The sequence below is a fragment of the Aulonocara sp. 'chitande type north' Nkhata Bay genome, linkage group LG9, assembly GCF_057382095.1.
Source record: "Aulonocara sp. 'chitande type north' Nkhata Bay isolate Kocher_YH1m ecotype deep benthic linkage group LG9, A_spYH_male_GT1.1, whole genome shotgun sequence".
NCBI classification, from domain to species: domain Eukaryota; kingdom Metazoa; phylum Chordata; class Actinopteri; order Cichliformes; family Cichlidae; genus Aulonocara; species Aulonocara sp. 'chitande type north' Nkhata Bay.
This window is the reverse complement of record NC_141352.1, coordinates 15,147,240-15,168,635: the sequence shown is the minus strand read 5'-3', so window position 1 is coordinate 15,168,635 and position 21,396 is coordinate 15,147,240. Positions and strand designations below refer to the sequence as shown.

At 39.4% G+C, this 21,396-nt stretch overlaps 1 protein-coding gene across 2 annotated transcripts in view; it reads right to left on the bottom strand.

Annotated features, from left to right (window-relative positions):
- The window catches only part of cntnap2a (contactin associated protein 2a), a 409,058-nt gene that overhangs the window by 149,806 nt on the left and 237,856 nt on the right, over window positions 1-21,396 (bottom strand). For both annotated transcript variants that reach the window (XM_086306026.1, XM_086306027.1), the window contains exon 10: window positions 5,820-5,969. In XM_086306026.1, coding sequence (XP_086162152.1) covers window positions 5,820-5,969 — 150 coding nt within the window. The remainder of the gene's footprint in view (window positions 1-5,819; window positions 5,970-21,396) is intronic.

The window sequence follows — 21,396 nt, the reverse complement described above, 5'->3', positions numbered from 1 at the left end:
TTTTGTCATGATGAGTCATTTATTCACAAATAGAAAATGTGAAAGAAGCCATTCTATCATTTCCAAAATGATGAAAAGAAGCAATGAGCTATGAAAAGCTGTGACAATATTTGGAACCACTCAGTATTATCAAATGTATAAGAAAGTCAAGATTTCAACACTACAATAGGAAACACTACATACTCCTTTCCGCCCCCACCTACAGACAGTTATCAAATGCTAGAAAGCTTCAGAGTGGAACGTCCCATAATTGACTGCTCTCTCATTAGTGTATCAATTTTTCCCCTCTTCCTGAATAGAAAATATGACTTTGTGTCTCCGTGTATGTGCACTTATGTGTGATTGTGTGTGTCTCCCTGTCGTGCCTCTTGAGAAATTCAATTTATGGATGTCTTCTGCCAGTCACTTACTAATTTCTCTAAGCGTAGCGTCATGAGTGAAAAACTACTCTCCGTAAAATGGGCTTTGGGTTCAGGAGACTGCTTCTAAAAGCAGGTGCTCAATGGACAGAGGAGTGGAGATGAGAGGAGCAGGAGAGGAGTCCAGCGGGAGGCAAAGGAAGGGGTTAAAGCAAATGAAATAATGAGAAAAATGAAGACATAAGGTAGGGAGGAAATTTGAAGGAGCAAAACAGAAAGAAACCTGAAAAGAATAGAATGAAGAAAGAGGGAAGAGTAAAGGGCACGTTCAAAGGCTCAAAGCCTAGGTCTTTCTTGCCACTGACATCCTCAGTATAATATCTTATAACCTGGCAACCTTGGGAGAGGTTCCAAGAGAATTTTAATGGCACAGAAATTAAATGGCAGGACTATTACATCACAAGGAAAATGTTGAATGGCTGCAGAACTCAGAGATTTGCACTGTCAATTATTACATAATTTCAGAGGAAGCAAAGTGGTCTTATTTTAGCTGTTATTAACTGACACGCAAAAACTGCACATTCTAGACAATATATATAAAAAAAGGAAATAAGGAAGAATATTCAATAAAGGGAAATATTATGTACTCAATTTGCATAGCCTTTAAACTCCTTGGGAATAGTACCTCATTTGCATAATGTCCCATCATAGCCAAAATCAAATCAAATAAAAATGCATTAAAAGTTACCACTGATTTAAACTGGGTAATTTATTTATTTAATAAAAGCATGAATTAGCAAATATTTCATGTCAATATGCATGCCTTCATATAACATATGAATAACATTAATTTTAATGTTAAAAGCATTGAAAGACTGTGTTATGCAAAAGAAAAAAAAACAGTCTTGTTCATATAAGCCAATTCTACACACGCACACACACACACACACACACACTTTGCTGTGATTTGATTAAATACAGACTGACATTTATATGCCGTATTTGTGTGTGTGTGGGTCTAAGTAAAGCATGTAAAACATGTGTTCTCAGACTTAGTGTTAGTGATACCGTATGTATTACTTATTACTTATTACTTATGACACGCAAATTCGTGAAGCGTTCCTCATTTTTTAAATAATTTCCCCCAGGGATCAATAAAGTATTCTGATTCTGATTCTGATTAGTGACAGTCACGCCTCAATAAAACCCTAATTGGTGCTAATGTGCTTTAATGTAGCAGTTGTGGCAGAAATAAAAATATAACTGAAGATTATAGGAGGCAGATAGTCACACCCACTTTCCTCTAACTCCCTAGCAAAGTTAAGGTGCTATGCTATCAAAGTGAATGGAATAGTTACTCTAGACCAGTGGAGTCCAAATCCAGGCCTCGAGGACCAGTGTCCTGCAGGTTGTAGATGTGTCCTTGATCCATCACAGCTGATTTAAATGTCTAAATTACCTCCTCAACATGTCTTGGGCTGTGTCCCAATTCAGGGTCTGCACGCTGAAGGCTAGAACGTCCCATTTCACAAGCCTCTCACTTCCGCACTTCTCGTACTTATAGTACGCACCGTACGTAGTACGCGTAGTGTGCGTTCTTCAAGCGTGCAGACCCTGAATTGGGACACAGCCTTGAAGATCTCCAGAGAACTGGTAACTAATCATTTGATTCAGGTGTCTAGACCCAGGGTGAGATCTAAAACCTGCAGGACACCGGCCATCAAGGCCTGGAGTTGGGCAAGTCTGCTCTAGACTGACATTTCCTATTTTGCTCATTTATTTTTCATGGAGACCAAATACTCGTGACTTAGAACAAAATCCAAGAAAGAGATGACACATCATTGTGGATATTAATTTATATCTATATCTATATCTATATATATATGTATGTATTTTTTAAAACTTTTTAAACTAAAAAAACAACTTTGTTATTGTTTGTTATTAAATCACTATTCGAAAGTGTTGAGTCAAAGATGGGGTTGACAACAAAGAACAGCACAGAAACAACATAAAACCAAGAGCATAAAATATATCTCTGCTATTACATGGTACTTGTTTACGAAGTAGGGTTCAGTTGGTGGTCTCTGGTCTACAACTGTTGCCAGCGGAAGCACAGCAGATTGATGCCTTACAGCCATGTGATTTGAAGCAGATGGCTACCTGGATGGCCGCACCTACATAAATTACTCTCAGCAATTAACTCAAGCCTTGTCCTGTATATAAAAAAACAGGGATTGTTCATAATACTGTGAGGTTTCTGCTAATTGTGTCTCGCTGATAGAACAGTCTCAGTCACAGTGAAAGTGCTGATGGAATACTGTTAGAGAGCTTTAGGACAGCTTAATGGGCTTGGCCTCTTTGACTCATCAAGCCGAGCGATCAGAGAGAGTAATTGAGGGCAAGCCAAAGGCTAAACTATCTTCTGTACATTCACTATATTATTCTGTTACCTCTGAGATGGAAATTAGCCTCTGAATGTGATGAGCGGGATGGTTTGAATACATGTGCTGGATATTTTGTCTGAGCTAACGTAGTTCTGTGTGTATGTAGGACACCCATCTTTTCATGTGAGTTACAGACTTGCGTACTAACTTAACCAACACACATAGGATTTTAGGCTTCCTCTTTGATAACAAGGAGGCAAGATATTGAATGAAAGATGGAAATTGCGATTAAAATTCACACACTGCTCCACATGGAATTTCTCTGTTGCTACAGTATTTAAATACACCAAACCCAATCACAGAAAAATGAAAAGAAAAGGAAAATAACCCTAAGAGCTAAACACAAGCTGCATCAGTGCACACTGTTTTCCATGAAACAGCTCCTAAAAGTTTTTCCCTAGCCACTAAAGCGCTGGCCTAAATATCATTTTGTAGTTCTTTCCATAGTAATAATCAACAGTTTTGTATCCCCTGCAGCCTTCAAACTTGTGTTTACCACCAGGCTCCCTGCTCCTCAGCATTCATTATGTCATGTAAAATTAACGAGAAAAACCCCAGTCACAGTTCCTGCCAATTCAGCGCACCACCTCCATCAAAGGGGAGAAACTACTGAAAAACATTGCTGTTTTTTCCAGTTGCTGCAATGTGTATTTAGTGTTTATATGTGATTACATACTGTATGTGTTTATATGCAAGTGGAATGCAAAGTGGCGTAGAATATATACTACAATGCACTGTACATAGTTTTTATATATCACCTATGGTGCAGTATTTTGCTCTTTTTAATTAATCTTTTCCAAATGAAAATCTATGCTGAGAATCTTTTGCAAATTTATTGGAAGAAAGAATATGACTGACATTCAGAACCAATTTAGCATAGGTTAGTTCAGTTTCTAGGTATTTCTCTTGCTTATCTTTGCAATGTGGTAAATTTAACTGACTGGACATGATCTGGGAATCAAAAGCCTGGTGACAGGGAATACTGTTGCACAAGTCAAAGGGGAGGATCAGGTCAATGCACAAATTGGAACAACTGGGTGTCTTCCTGGAGCTGGCTGTCTGGCCAAACTAAGCAACTGCCAGAAAAGGGCATACTGCTAACAAGAACCAGATAGTTCTTTTCTAAATGTCACACCTAAGGGACCCATCCATCACTACTAATCATCATGCCCGATACCATCCCAGTGGTAAGGCACGCTTGTGCCACATTCATGTAGAGTTGATGTTTTCTGTATGGACTAGTTGGGCTTCAGGGAATGGTTAACAGCTAAAATACAGACATATTCTTCAAGAAAGCTTTTTCCAAAGCACTCAGGACTGAATCAAAGTTTCACCTTTCAACTGGACATGACCATAAGCATATAGCCCCCTCTCAAAAAACAAACTGGAGTGGCAACTCTGTGAATGTCTTTGAGTGGCCCAACGACAACCGTGCTGTGAACTCAGTGAAATATCTCTGGAGAGACCTAAAAATGAACTCTGACCATCTGCATCAAAACTGACAGAGCTTAGGAGGATCTGCAGACAAGAATGGCAGAAAATCTCCAAATCTGTGTGCAAAGGTTCTTGTGTCCTACCCAATAAAATTCAAGAGTGCAAGAACTGCCAAATGTGCCTCAACTCAAGTACCATAGGTTAAATAAAAACATCAGAAAACTTTCTTGAAGTATTCGTCATAGATTAATTGGCCTTGCCTTACTCTTTAATGTGCTAACCTTTTTCATTCACCTTATAAAACCTTCTTTCTGTATTTTGCAATTCCTGCCTGTCAATCTTTTGTACTATTTCTTCTCTTCCTTTTTTGGACTTCCTTCGTCTAACTGTCTCCTCTGCCCTCTTCATGGAGTAAAGACATTGCGGAGATCCTCTCCTCTCCTCTCAGCCACTATTGATTCACAACTCAGTTTACTGAAATCAATAAATCACCAATTGCATCAAGTGGAGACTAGAGGGTGAGAAGGAAAAGGAGAGAGGAGATATAAAAGACAGACAAAGACTAAAAAGAGAGACAGAAAGTTGGGATATCAATAATGAAAAATGAAGAATTAAATTCAATGATTCTGCAACAGCCTAGATTGACAAAAGACCTTCAGAATCCTTCAAAGATGTAACAGACTCTAGACTAAAAATCCATTAGCCCATCAAGGTCTCACAGACTTTGATTTCATATATAAAAAAAGTACAGAGTCATCATGGACTTGGGGATTTACTCAAACCAGCTAAGAGTAAATTAAAATAGACAACAGAATAAAAGTACTAGGGCTGTGTTTTTGTCGGCTGCTCTGATCCTTACTGACTGGCCTGGGGAAATGATTTTGCTCGATGGAGGAGATTGTGCTCAGATAGAGAGCGGTGGGGGTGGGGGAGGCATGATGGAGCTATCAGAGCTGCACTATCTCTCTAAGTTACTGTAATTTCATACAGGTGCCCACACATACACACACACACCCACACACACATGCACACAAGTACACTTAGATACGGACCATCTTCCAACAGACAGACAGAGGTGTCTGGCATCATTAACCTGGCGTCTTCCTAATTCTGACAGATTGAGGCTGCTGCTTGTGTTATCGCTCTTTCTATCTCTCTGTGAGTGTCTGTTTGTTATAGTTTGTGTCCCCTATATATATGGTGTTGTTGCTGTGCCTGGGCTCTTGCTAAGTGAGCGACTTTCAGTTAAACTTTGCCTACCGGAAAAGAAATTTGATCATTTTTGCCTTAACACACACATGTACAAATATGGGTGATTTAGAAATATTGATTTAGATTGAAGAACTATCTGCAAATAACCACAAAACCAACACAAGTTCTATATGAACAGCATAGACGACTCAAATCCTAGCTGTAAAACATGAAAAATAAACATGCAACACACCTCCTCAAACATAGGGAGCATGTGGTGGAGTACACACATCCACAGTGTAGAGAAATGCGATGGAAATGAATGATGCTGGCACTAAAGTTGGTCTAGTTCTCATTAGAAATGTGGTGTTGGTGCTGGGTTGACCCTTACCTCCGAGGTGATAGGTTCCTCCCGTGGTGATGCTGAGAGGTGAGACGGAGCGCACAGCAGACACCTCCTCGCCGTCTATCGTCAACATGGCAAAGTTCTCCTTGGCAACCAAACGTATTGCATGCCACTGGCCATCATTGAGGCCCGAGCCTGGAAAAAAGCAATAAGGCAAAAGCATTTGTGTAAATCCCTGGATGTAATAATAAAACTTGCTGAGAAAAATAAAAATAAAAAAACAATAAAAAAAGGCCCACCACACAAAACTCAATACTGGTACTTTTTACCCCCATAGGTCCAAGTTATTTCTTTTAATAGGAGAATATAGAAGAATATGTAAGGCCCTGACTGGGATTTGTCAATAAGACAATTGGCTGGGTGAGAGGTGTGTGGGTGATTCATTCTGTTATGTGTGGCTATCCCTCTCTGTTTACCTTCTACTTTTATATTCAGCATATGTTTTTCTCCACAACAATGGCACTCCTGTGTGCCTGCTGAATGTGATTCCAACAGAGTTCAGTGCTATCGAGGATCATCTTTCTGCCTCTATTTCGGCTTCCCCTCACTTATGTGCACAGTCACATATGCAAGTCCGTGCTCCTCGATTCTTCTCCCCTTCTCTTTTGTTCTCTCACTCCCTCTTTCTCCTGGCTCCCTTTTGTAGTCTCAAAGCCCATGTGACTCAACTCCATTAAGTCTCACAGAACCCTGTTTGCTGAGTATCCAAATGCATGTGTGTGTGCGTCCTTTATGTGCCTGCAACTTTGAGTACTTTTTGAAAGTGCACGAGGCTCTAATGTGTTGCTCTGTCTGCATATGTGTGTGTTTGGTGCATGCAAGTTCCGTGCCCTCCTTTCTTCTCCCTTCTCTTGTAGCTGTGCTCCATTAAATATGAGTGATGTTTTGGAAAGGGACATTACTACTGGAGCTGAGAGAGAAGCCAGCTTCCTTTCATTGCCCTCTCCTCTATACATCACCTCTTACTGACACCAATCTCTATTCATCCTTTCCTCCTCACCTCGATCGCTATCCCAGATTCCTCTATCTCTCCATCTTTATTTCCCTTCCTCTGTTTCTGCATTTAAAATTTCCTCTCTTTTTCTTTCTCTCTTCTCTTTTCTTCTCTACTTCTCTAAGTTTGCAGCCATCTGCTGCAGTGTCTTTCTTTTTCAATTGGGCTTAGCACACTGCCTCACTGATTGTAATACATCGATACCTGTTGAGGAAACTGTAGCGAAGTTCAAGGTACGGTCATGTGTAAATCAGTCTAGGCAGAGCGCACCTACTCATGGATCTGCATGCACGTCAATACACACACTTTCGCATAGACGGTGGGCAAGCTTATGTCGGTGTGTTTGCATTTTTGTGTGGCGGCCTCTGTGTGAGTCCCCGCTGTCTGCAAGATGCACTCTCACATTGTTTACTTCTTCCCAGAATGCACTTGAAGACCCGAGCTTTCATATCAGCAGGGAGTCTGCACTAATTAATCTTCATCAGCAGGGTGGCCGTGTGTGCCTGTGCTTGTATGCCTGTGTGCGATCGAGGCTGTGACTAAAGAAATCTGAGAGTTGTGACCACAGCAGCCACGCTCAGGGCAACGTGGTTGGGCATGCAAAAATACACACTCGCATACACGGGACATGGTACCCCTTAAAATTGTAAAACCCTTTTTTAAAAACTAGCTCTAGCAGGGAGAAAAATAAAATAATAAAAAATAATACTGTTAACAACGCTTTTTTGTCAGGAGGCCATGATCCCAAAACTAATAACACAAAATCTAGAGGACAGTGTCTACATTGTCCGAGTGATAACCACAAAAAAGTTACTTCTGGCAGAAAGCGACCTTGATAACCTCCTTCAGTGACAATCACATTTCTGCCTGCATATTGGTTTGATGTAATCACTACCAAGCTCTCTCCTCCATCCTGTCCCACTCTCTATAACCTCTTGAATGTAATGGAAAATAGATACTGTATAACCTTGTGTTCCCTCATCTGTTTTACATCACCTGCAATAGCTTTGAATGATGAGCTTATCAGTGATGGCGATGTAACTGAACCTTCACACTCATGCACAAACAGACAAGTGCCTGCTGAAACCCTCATGCTCAAATATGCGATCCGTGTTCTCTCTCTCTGTCTCTCTGTCTTTCTTTCGCTGTCAAAAGCACCAAATACAGTGGCCTGTAAAAGTATTCGGCCCCCTTGAACTTCTCCACATTTTGTCACATTACAGCCACAAACATGAATCAATTATATTGGAATTCCACGTGAAAGATCAATACAAAGTGGTGTACACGTGAGAAGTGGAACGAAAATCATACATGATTCCAAACATTTTTTACAAATAAATAACTGCAAAGTGGGGTGTGCGTAATTATTCAGCCCCCTGAATCAATACTTTGTAGAACCACCTTTTGCTGCAATTACAGCTGCCAGTCTTTTAGGGCAGCGGTCCCCAACCTTTTTTGCGCCACGGACTGTTTTATGCCCAATAATATTTTCAAGGACCGGCCTTTAAGGTGTCGCAGATAAATACAACAAAATAAAACTAGTACCGGTACCGAAAAAAAAAGAAGATTTATTCATAACACACGTGAAGAGACCCAGGAAAACCGAGTTAACGATAAAAACAATGAAAAAAATAACGCTGAAAACTGATAAAAACCCTGAAAACCATACATTTACACCTGAGCCTCAACTCTCGCGGCCCAGTACCAAACGAATCACGGACCGGTACTGGTCCGAGGCCCGGGGGTTGGGGACCGCTGTTTTAGGGTATGTCTCTACCAGCTTTGCACATGTAGAGACTGAAATCTTTGCCCATTCTTCTTTGTAAAACAGCTCCATCTCAGTCAGATTAGATGGACAGCATTTGTGAACAGCAGTTTTCAGATCTTGCCACAGATTCTCAATTGGATTTAGATCTGGACTTTGACTGGGCCATTCTAACACATGGATATGTTTTGTTTTAAATCTTTCCATTGTTGCCCTGGCTTTATGTTTAGGGTCGTTGTCCTGCTTATAGGTGAACCTCCGCCCCAGTCTCAAGTCTTTTGCAGACTCCAAGAGGTTTTCTTCCAAGATTGCTCCGTATTTGGCTCCATCCATCTTCCCATCAACTCTGACCAGCTTCCCTGTCCCTGCTGAAGAGAAGCACCCCCAGAGCATGATGCTGCCACCACCATATTTGACAGTGGGGATGGTGTGTTCACAGTGATGTGCAGTGTTAGTTTTCCGCCACACATAGCGTTTTGCATTTTGGCCAAAAAGTTCCATTTTGGTGTCATCTGACCAGAGCACCTTCTTCCACAGGTTTGCTGTGTCCCCCACATGGCTTGTGGAAAACTGCAAACGGGACTTCTTATGGTTTTCTGTTAACAATGGCTTTCTTCTTGCCACTCTTCCATAAAGGCCAACTTTGTGCAGTGCACGACTAATAGTTGTCCTGTGGACAGATCCCCCCACCTGAACTGTAGATCTCTGCAGCTCGTCCAGAGTCACCATGGGCCTCTTGGCTGCATTTCTGATCAGCGCTCTCCTTGTTCGGCCTGTGAGTTTAGGTGGTCCCCTAGGGACCCCAAAGCGCTTTACACACCCAATCATCCACCCATTCACTCTCACATTCACACACTGGTGGAGACAAGCTACAGTTGTAGCCACAGCTGCCCTGGGGCAGACTGACAGAAGCGAGGCTGCCATATCGCGCCATCGGCCCTTCTGGGCTGAATAAGGGGGCTGAATAATTACGCACACCCCACTGCAGTTATTTATTTGTAAAAAATGTTTGTAATCATGTATGATTTTTGTTCCACTTCTCATGTGTACACCACTTTGTGTTGGTCTTTCACGTGGAATTCCAATAAAATTGATTCATGTTTGTGGCTGTAATGTGACAGAATGTGGGAAAGTTCAAGGGGGCCGAATACTTTTGCAAGCCACTGTACACTGGCAAAAATCATGCACATACCAGCTGTCTGTCACAGATAAAAAAAAAGAGTGAAAAAGATGAAGGAGGAGGAGAATTAGTCAGATTAAACCTGATAAAGTTGTGGTTTTCTTTGTTGTCATTCAAATGCAGGGTCTGATAACAAAGTGACAAGCTGATCAGCTACTTTGCTTGGTTTGAACTTGGGGTTAATTCATGTTATATTGAATCCTTAGTAAACAAATGCAACTGTGGCAAAAATATCATCCAAACAGTAAATAAAATCACTACACAAAAGTGATGATTTCATGCTGTGAAACAGTGAACTTGATTGGATTGAGGTTTTGACATCATTATCATCATATCTCTAGCAGCTTCACCTTGTAAGTATCTGTTGGGAACCAGCTTTTAAGGTCATGCAAAATAAATCCAACATTTTAGTTTTCATTTCCATCTGAGGAAATCTAACATTCATTATTCATGTCAACAATTGAATTAATTCAATGCACATCCTAAAGGTGTGTGTACTTTGTAACCACTGACCATCTGTATAGACAAGATACCATCTGTATAAATACAATAAACAATGTGAAAACTGTTTAATTAATGTTCTGGAATATTAGTTTGGGGTAATCCCCCCCCCCAAAAAAAGAGGTAAATAAGTCATGAAAGAATGCAGTTCTATCTGTCTGTGATGTGTACTCATGAAGAAGATCTGAGCTGACCACAGATGAAGTGCAAGACTAGGAACGAGTCCTCGGATGAGCTGAGAGCACCGAGACACATGTTGGTAGGGCAATTTTCCTAAACATAACAAAACTGTTGCACATATATTCTCTATTAAATGGCTAATTGTTGCTCTTACTTGTCTGTTTCTGCTATAAATTAGCCTGTGTTAATTTAATGCATGCAATGTAAGCAATTGGAACTCCATCATTATCTAAATTTGAATAGCAGTAATTTAAATACTGATCCATTAAACCTAACAAAAGTCATTACTGTAAGAAAACAACTTACTTTCTGCAAATTGCTCTCAATTCAAAAAATTTTCAGAAATTTCCACCAATAAACAAAGCCTGGTGCAGCTTACTGCTCATGCTTTTCACTGAAAATCTCATCCTCTATGATGTTTCAAGATGAGCACCAGACTGACAGCCACAGAAAACAAAGTGACAGCAATTACAGCAAAGCTTCAAGCGCCTGAGACTGAACAGAAGAAAATGGTGGAGGAGGCTAAGAGACTGATTTCAGGTATGAAAATCACAGACTTGGTAATTTTAGAAAATCTTGAAAGAACTGTAGATAAAATATTAGCTTTCATGTTTCTAGTATAAGCTGCAGAACTGGCAGTCCTCAATTCAAAAAGTGACAACCAGTGACGACGCGGTGCAGGAGCAGAAGGAGAAGGAGATGACAGCTCTGAGTGAAGACCTGGAGAGAAGACTGAACTGCAGCTCACCAGTAACAAAGGATAAAATATGGATGACAAATGCAGGTATTTTGATAAGACACCAGAAGACATATATAGCTGCACCTCTACTTCCACACAATAATAATCTAAATATAGAAACACCTGAAAATTTTATCTACACTTCCAGAAAAATAACCACCTTAGCAAAGTGTTTCCATTGTGTGTTTATATCTTGAAGCTTGCTTTCTGTGTTTGTAAGGCCTCTTCAAGAAAGACCGGCCCATTAGTTTTTTTAGGTAACATCTTTTCAAGAATCTGCAAGGCTACAAGTATGCAATACATCATGTGACCCTTATAACTGACTAGCCTGAACTTTCCAGTTCTCTACTGCACTTCTTTAGTGGTTTCTGACATTTCCCTCATTTGTTTGTGAAATTCTATATTCATTTTAAGTGTTTTAAAATATATATTTATGCTTTCCCACAGAGGCTGAGGAGTGTGATCCCCCTATAGTTGGAACATACCCTCTGACTATAGCGGGATCCCACTGGTCTATTGCTGTTGTTCCTAAATTCCTATTTGCAGTAATATTACTTACAGTTGCCAGTTGTTGCAACCATGGGATCTAATTACAGTATCACACTCAAATCCAGTGAACTCTTTAGAAGGACTCATTCTTTTACTAATGTTTGTACCGGAAGACTGCATGGCTAGGTGTTTGATACACCTGCTGCAATGGGATAGAAGATTAAATGGTGTGACCCCATAGTCTATATATGTGTGGATGAACTAACACTGTAGTGAAACTATATACTGACTATGTGTTTGGTTTTTATGTTTTTTTAATTATATACCAAACATATTTAATGCCAAAGCTATGAATTACTTTTGCATTTTCTCCACACAGATTCAAATGTATTCATACAAGTGCAGACACGAATATGTAAATACACTGACTTAAATCTTTTAATAAACGGTGCTGAAGATTCTGAACTGTCTTTTAACTTTTCAAAGCCAAGTCCTGTTATCTTCTACTGATCATAATTGACTAAAACTGTTTCTCTTCGTTAACATAATACATTTTTTTGTTTGACAACACTCAATAGATTGACCAATACTCAGCAAAAATCTAAGAAAAAGACAAACAACTGCACAAAATACAAGTTAGTCCAATGAATCAATGCTGTGCCAAGTTCTGCAAGAAGACCCAAAATGTCACCATCAGATGAGAGGAAATTGGTCAGGGTGTTTACGATGCAATAAATAGAAGAAGTTAAAGAATTGAAAACAAGCAGGGAGGAAGGGTGGGGCACGTAAACGAGAATGAACAGCTTGCAGAACTGGGGGAACCTATATACAGTAGATGACAACCGGAAGGAGTGTGTTTGGAGGCGTGATCCCGCTCCTGAAATTCCTATACATAATCTCCAATTAATAACCCTGTGCAGAAGTTATTGTTGGCTGCTAAAGATGACAGCTGTGGACAAGAGTCACTGTACCTTGCGTACTTTAAGAACAGACTGACATTGTCCCTTCTTACTGACAAACAATGCACACTACATCTTTAACCATGGTAACATGAGATAACTTATACAGATGCAATGCTACATATTGAGGTCAAAGTGAACCAGTTAAGTCCTTTAACTGCTGTGGCCTGACCTTGGAGCTAATGGTTGTTAAAGATTAGCTGAATGAAAAACAGTATGAATGATAATACTAACAGCTCTCCAACACTGCACAGTTTGAGTCTTTTAGAGAACTGCCTGATCATGAGAAGTCTTCCATTATTCACACAGTTACTCTGACTGCAGTTGTGCCAGACAGAGAGAGAGACATGCGCTCCAACAGTGAAGCACAAAAAGAAATCTTGTAAAGGAGAAAGTGCCAAGCCAGTGCACAGACAAGTGGATAGACAAACAACGCCACACAGCTGGGATAATAGTTATCACAAAGTTTCAAAAACCAGTTTTGGCAAACTAGCAGCAATAGCCTCCAAGCTTTAAAAGTGTGCATACTGTATTTGTGTTTGTGTTTGGTAATTGTGCACATATTGTATTCCTGTCAAAATACAAATATGATAAAAAAAAAAAAAAGAATCAGAAAATAATAATTCAGAAGTCATGTCCATGCCAGGAGTTCATGATAATGTCTTGTACTGCTCTTTCTTTTCACAAGGGCCAAATTGAATAAATTCTTTTTAAACGTAGCTTTTAAACTGAATGAGAAAAATAACTAGACAGCAGTGATGCACTTTCTAGCTAATAAATAGACACAATTAATGTGTCGTGTGTAAAACTATATGCAAATGCCTACTGTTTCTTTTTGTATGTGCTCTTATAAGTGGGTAAATAAATTAAAAGGACACTGGCCTCTTAAATGTCTAAGTTGCATTATATGAGCTGTAAAACTACAAATAGGAAGCTGCGATATGTTTTAGAGGATCCTAACCTGACTCAGGAAAATGGTGAGCAATTCTTAAAGATAGCGATTAGCTCATGTAGAGACTGATTATACACATAACAAGAGTAATAATAGTTATAACTGTAGACAACAAACAAAACAAAACAAATGAATGAAACAAACAATAAGGACAACATAATTTTATGGTTGCCTGTTTATTTTTCCTCAATCTTAATCATCTAAGGAAGACTTGGTGTTGGCTCTCTCTGCAGTAGAGTATCACTTCCTCTTACAGTACAACACACAGTGGTGTTTTTGTGTAGCTTATCTGAGTAGCCAATTTAATTAAACACTTATAGATAATGTCTGATTTCATAGTGTAAGCTCAGAGAGTGTAATTTGTCCAAAGCACAATCTGTGTTGATTCACTCGCTAATTATATTCACAGCATGCCCTCTCTTTAGGTATTTGCTAGCTTAGCTTAGCACAGCTTGTAGCCAACTCACTAGCAGCATGGCCTCTTCACCTGTCCCTCCCGCACTTTCCTGCTCTTTGTGTCAAATGTTTAGTTTGTGACAGAAAAATCAGCAGAAAATCATTTAAATACAAAAAAACTCAAAGAAAGACCAATGTTGTATCCACAACTTTAAAGAGTAAAACAGTAAAATTTGCATTATTAAACATTAGGTCTGTCACTCCTAAGTCCCTGTCAGTACATGAATAATTTAAATTAACCAACACCCCAGAGTTATACCAATTGTCAGCATCCCCGAAGCATTGGGCGTGGTGGGGTGGTGTGGCAGCAATCTCCCACTCCAGCTCAACAACCAGACTGAGTTTTAATTCATTTTAAAACGCGATGCTTAGCCTTGTCCACCCTAGCTGGAAAACTCAAAAAGCAGTTTCATTTGTTGCTATCATTTACCTGAGCCATACTCAGAGTTTCTGTTTGGATGCTCAGACTTTTTATCAAAATCAGTGCTGACCTCAGATAAAATAATTATTGTGGGTGATTTAAACATCCATGTAGATAGCAAAAATGACAGCCTCAACACATTTTAAATCTATTATTAGACTCAACTGGCTTCTTTCAGAATGTAAAAGAACCCACCCATCACTTTAATCACACTCTAGATCTTCCCCTGATATATGGCATAGAAAGGGAATGTTTACCAGTATTTCCTAGTTTTACCCTCTTTTGTCTGGTTACAATAATGGATTACACAGAAGTGGGGAATAGATTTCATGACAGCAGATGTCTTTCTGTAACCAAGTTTAAGGATATAATCCATCCACTGTTATCTTCTTCATGCTCTGTGCAAACACAGTGCAGCACAGCTACCTGAACACTATTCCCACAGAGGTTGATTATCTTGTTAATATTTTTACTTCTTCACTGCTTACAACTCTAGATACTGTAGCGCCTACGACAAAGAAAGCCTCAAATCAAAAGTTCATTTGAAATTTGATTCATATCTATGTAATAGACTCCAATTTATTCATGTAAACGGAGAGTCCTCTTGACACACTAAGGTTAATTATGGAGTTCCACAGGGTTCCATGCTAGGACCAATTGTGTTTATATTATACATGCCTTCCTTAGACAGTATCATTAGAAAGCATAGCATACACTTTCACTGCTCTGCAGATGACACCCAGCTTTATCTATCCATGAAGCCAGAAAACACACACCAATTAATAAAACTGCAGGGATGTCTTAAAGACATAAAGACCTGGATGACCTCAGATTTCCTGCTTCAAAATTCAGATGAAAGTGAAGTTATTGCATTCGGCCCTAAAAATCTTAGAAATGCAGTATTTATCCAGATGCTTACCCTGGCCTCCAGTAACACTGTGAGGAATCTTGGGGTCATTTTTGATCAGGCTAAGTCCTTTAGTATGCACATTGAACAGATATGTAGGACTGCTTTCGTCCATTTGTGTAATATCTCCAAAATTTGAAACATCCTGTCTTAGAGTGATGCTGAAAAACTAGTTTATGCATTTATTACTTCTAGGCTGGACTGCTGCAATTCGTTGTTGTCAGGATGGACTTAAAACTCCCTGGAAAGCCTACACTTGATACACAATCCTGCAGCAACTGACCATACTAACAGGGACTAAAAAGAGAGAGCGTACTTCCTTTCTGCTGGCGCAAAGGTGCTTGCTCATAGGTCATATGACTGTTGGAGTTTTCTCTGTTTTTCTTGAATTATGGTAGGGTCTTCACCTGACAATATAAAACACCTTGATGCAACTGTTGTTGTGATTTGGCTCTTTATAAATAAAACTGAATTGAATGGAATGTTGTGTGCAATAAATCATTTGGAGACTAGGGCAAGTCACCTACCTCCTCTCCCTACTGCGCTGCATGCTGGGAGCGTGAGTGAGCGAGTGTGTGAAGGTGGCGGATGATTGTGAGGAGCTGCTGAGTTCTTGACTGTGTGTTTTTTTTTCTTTCTTTACATCTTGTCCTTGATGAAAAGGTAAGAGAAGTTTATTTCATTGATTTGTGTTGGGTGAACAAAACTTAGTTAATCATTTGTTTTCTTTTGAGCCACGGCATACCTCCCTAGTGTGGGTTCTCCTTCCCTGTCAATTAGACACGGGGTTGGAGTGATGAGTGCCCCACAGTTTACTGTAGAGCAGGTTCTTTTGGCTGTAGGAAAACAGGCTGGCCGTGAAGACATCACTTACGGCTCTCAGATGAACAAGGCTGTTGATTTTTCTTTTTGTTTAGAGAGGGGTGACCTTCGATGATTTGTTGTTGGTATTTTGCCTTTATTGATGTCTTAAACATACATCACTATGTCTGGGTTTCCTGCTTCATCCATAATGAAAACAGGCTGATCCGCTTTGAAAATTTGCTAACAGGTGTTCACGTACCTGAATGACCCTTTTCTACTCAATCTAAGCACTCAAAGCACTTTACAGAACTTGTACATTCACTCATTCACACAAGCACTTTTTTCTAAGCTGTTTCTAAGTTTCTAAGCTGTTTCTACAAGCATTCATACTCCGATGGATGTATCGGAGGGAAACATGGGGTTAGTATCTTGCCCAAGTCTGCATACAAATATGGACATGCAGACTGCATACGCATATTTGGCATGCACACTGGAGCAGACTGGGATTGAACCACCAACCTTCCGGTTAGTGGCCACCCCCCAGTTAACAAAAACCCACAAAATATGCAGCACAAAAAGGTGAAGGTCACAACTGCTACCCCAACAACTGTTAAGCTTCACAATGAAGAAACAGTGGACCATCTCAGAAAGACAAATGAAAGAAGCAAGGAAAAATGAGGGGAAACTAATCTAAGGTAAGATAATGAAATGGCTGGCGCACAGGAGGAGGTCTTCCTTAGGAAGGGAATCAGTGTCCTCTTTCTCCCCTATTCTTTCTGCTTTGTAAGGTGGTTTTAATAGTGGGAACATTGAACATCAATGAAAGTAGGGATAGAGAAAGGCCAGAACTGCCAACTGAGCCTAGTAGAAATAAAAACATTGATGTGGTCCTTTTACAGGAAGCACACAGCTCTGTGGATAATGAAGCTGAATGGGGAATGAGTTCAAGGGGGCAGTGTTTTCTTAGTCAAGCCAGTAATCCTAGAGTGCAAGTAGCAGTTTTATTTTCTCAGCACCTTCATTTAACAAACATTTCAATGTGTGAAGTGGAGCAGAGTAGGTTCCAAGTAGTGGAAGCACCAATCAGGGATATATTATTTTTATTCATAAATGTTCATTCATAAATGCTCAGAGCTCTGGTACTGACTGTGTAGTGTAATTTCACAACCTAAGTGACAAATGAAAGGAGTATTACAGTAGCTCAGTTGTAGTGGTACGTACGGGACTGGAATTTTACCACCTATTCTACAGCTGATAGGAATATAGAGGAAGATCACCCACCTTCAGCCTCCCTTCTGACCACCACTGATGAAATTAATTTCACAGATGTGTGGCGGAAACTCTATCCTACATTATACATACCTAAAAGTCTCTGAGGGCAGTGTGAGGGCAGTTAGGCGTGATGCAATTTATCTTTGTAATTGATCAAAAATACAATAATAGGTTAAATAGAGCATAATTTTATTGTTTCTTTTTAATGTTGTCATTTTATTATACTGTCTGAAACAGGTCTTGTAAATGAGACTTTTCTTTTGCAAAGAATACACTACAGTCATAACAGCTATTGAAAAGAATTGCCTTGCGGATATAGAAAGGGACATTAGGGTTAAAGAAGACAGACACAATTATTAATGGGACAGACAATAATAACAGTGCTTGGGATGGATAATGGGAGGAAGGCTTTAGGTCGGTTTCTCCAAGAAAAAGCGAAAGGGTCTTTAATTAGAACTCGCATCCCTACTATAAAATAAAGCTCCAACCCATATTTTTTTAAGTTGGAGAAAAAAGTTCAATCAAATGCTGCACCTCAAGCTCTCAGATGGGTCTCTAACATCTGACTCTTGAGGGTTGAGAAAGCTTGCTGCAGAGTTGCACTCAAGCTTTAGTGCTGACAACTGTGATGTGGACTGTTTGGCTAAGATATTGGGCCTTCGTCTCGAGTGGGTGAAGCAGCCTGCTTCACTGGAGACCACCATCTCTTTTGATGAAATGTCGGCAGCAGTTCAGCAGCTCAGCTGTGGTCGGTTGATGGATTTCCTGCAAACATTTTTTTTCTTTCTATTTACCAGGAAAAGTCATTTCATGGAGTTAATCTTTATCTTTTTTTTTAAAAATTAAAGTCCTTTGGTTTTAGTAAAGCTTGTACTCTTGGTATAAGTCAGTGCTTCTCAATTATTTTCTGTTACGCCCCCTCTCTAAACTACTACTACTGCTACATTTAACGTGCATCAATTTCCTGAAATTAAAAAAAAAAAAAATCTTTATTCAAACTATAAACATTTTTTGACCCACTTTAACCAGTTGATGTTGATGCTGTAGTGGATGTGCAATTACACTTTATTCTAGTACTGCAAAAAAAAGCATGTTCCCTACGGTCACACGTGATGAGTAATCGGAGTCTAATTGCCAAATACATTAAGTTCTCTATCTCAATAAATCGTATTCAGTTCCTACAAATGATCTCTTCTTATTCAACTCAGGCATGGTCTTGCAGGGTTGACCTTTGCGAGTGTAGTAATAAGCACAGTGAGCTTGTCTGCATATGCTGATGATGAAACTGGCACTATGGTGGTCAACTGGTCAAAATGTGACAGGCCTTTGCTTGCAGAGTGAAACAGAAAAGTACAACAAACATTCCTACAGTAGAATGGGGCGCAGATGAAATGTTTAGGTAACCTCATAACTTCAATTGATAGTAAAATGGAACCTTAAAGCTTGTCAGAAAAACTTATTTGATTCTTATCCTGATTAATGATGGTATCGACTGATATTTAAAAAAAAAATGTAATGAGATTTTTTTTCCAATATCGCCCAGTTGGTGGCTTCAGGTCTTAAAATAAAATTTGTGTATCGTAAAATAGTGTCAGACATTAAAACATATGTTTATGGTTGGGGAGTCAGTGCTGTCCTGTGCAATAAAACTGTGAAAAAAGGATTCTTAATGTCATATTCCATGCAAAATAAATCATGCAATATACCATTTATGCATGCATGTATATATTTTTGTTTATTTATTTATTTGTGTGCGTGTTGTAGATCCATGTTAAGCTTCAATTTAATATTTTCTTGTTGTAAATGAAAAATTGAACCAATAAAGGGTTTGTTAAGGGTCAAAGGTCTCTCCTCTCCTCTTCTTTTTTTTTTTTTTTTTTTTACCCTGTTTCTATTACATATTGATCCTGTATGTACACTTTAAATGAATTTTGTCTGCTATGAATTTATGGGACCCTCTGGCACTCATGAATTTTAACCCCCCTCCTCCCCACTACCACCCATCTCCTCCACTCCTAAATATTCAGCCCTCCAAGGTAATTCAAAGAGCTTTGCACGTCCTCCCAGATGGCAATATACCAACCAAACAAAGCTCCAGACTATGACATATTAAGCTTTGGCTATGCACACATATATACATACAAATACAAATGCATTTGGACATGGACACACACACACACATTCTGGGGGAATGAAACAATATAACATTATAATCGGTGGGTGGCTGTACTGTGTTTTTTTCCCCTCAAATGTGTGCCTCAGGCCTTTCCATTATTGTAATGCTCTATGCTTCCTGTTCGGACTGTGCAAGTAACCTCATGTGTGACTGATGGCAATTCTGCATCTCAAAAGAAATGATTTTATGACTTCTTGCCGAGTTGATGGGTATGAAGTATGAATGCAAGTACATACGCACATGCAGAATTTTAAAATGGCAAAATATTTAAACTTTGGAGGACGCTGAATCAAATAGTTTCTGCTGCCTCTGGCTTTGTCCAATTTTGCAGCGAGGCTTACCTCTGACAGAGAATGATTCTGTGGGAAGATATAGTTCCCTAGTTGTATAAATAATGCAAGCAAATACGCTGATTTACAAAAATAATGAGGAGAAGAGTCAATAAATGAAAAAAAAAATGAGTAGGGGAAAGGAAAGCAGATGAAAAAGTTGTTTGCATAACATTAACCATTTATAAACCTGAGAAATAAAACACTGCATAAAGCATGTGCAAAAATATCTAACAGAAAAAAAAGGTTAAAATGCTGGACTCTGATATTACATTGGGTGATGTTAATAACTATTGCTAGAAATTTTCAAATTAATTAGTTAGTAAATTACTTTAATTAAAGTTAATAAAACAGGCAAGCACCCGCTGGCACTCCAGCGGGTGGTGAAAGAAGCTGGCAGAATTATTGGAACAAGTCTGCCAGAGATCAGTAATATCTTCCCCACTCGCTGTCTGAGGAGGGTGCACAGTATCCTGCGGGACCAACATCACCCTGCGCGCCACCTTTTCCATCTGCTGCCCTCAGGGAGAAGGTACAGGTCTATACAGGCCAGAACATCCAGACTGGCCAACAGCCTGTATCCACAGGCTGTGAGGCTCCTGAACTCTCTGCCCCCCTCTCACGGACAATAACCATATCCAACTTCTTAATAGCAATGAACTGGTCTGCATTGGTGCATCATATGTTTATTCTCTTCCCCCTCCTGCCCCCCCCCCCCCCTCTTTCTTAAATAGATAACTATCATATCTGATATCATATCTCACAGTACAATAATATTGAATGGGTTGCATTGTTGTATTTTGTCATGTTTCTCAGGTCTTTGTCTGAATTTCTACGAACATTATTGCTAAGGATTGTCTTATTGCATTGGAGTCACACTGGGTTAAATATGTACACTTGGGTTTTAAGGGGTATTTATTATTTTCTTCTTTTTTTTTGGGTTGTATGGAAGCCCCAAACGCAATTTCATTGTTCTTGACAATGACAATAAATAAATAAATACTAAATACTAAATACATAGGCTGTCATAAAAGTTTATTCTGGCACTAATAATACATGTTTTAAGTAGTGTTTAAAAGGCAGGTGGAGCGGCACTGGCATAAATAATCATTCAGAATTTTTCATTTTCACTAACTGGTAGGTTTTCAGCCACAAAATGTACCTCCAAAGTGTAGGGATAAATGGACTGGTACTTATATAGCACTTCTAATTACTTTAAGAACTCACTCAATACAAGCCTTGATTATTCAATTCACACACGCACATTTATAGAAATGCTTTTTCTTTCTTTTTCAATGCTTAAGCACTTTTTAACCTAATGTTTACATGCCAAGACTTCAATGGATCGGGGTAAATGTAGTGCAAGGTATCTTAGTTAAAGCCACTTTGTCATGCAGGTTGGAGGAGCCAGGGATGGAACCATTAACCTTGTGATTAA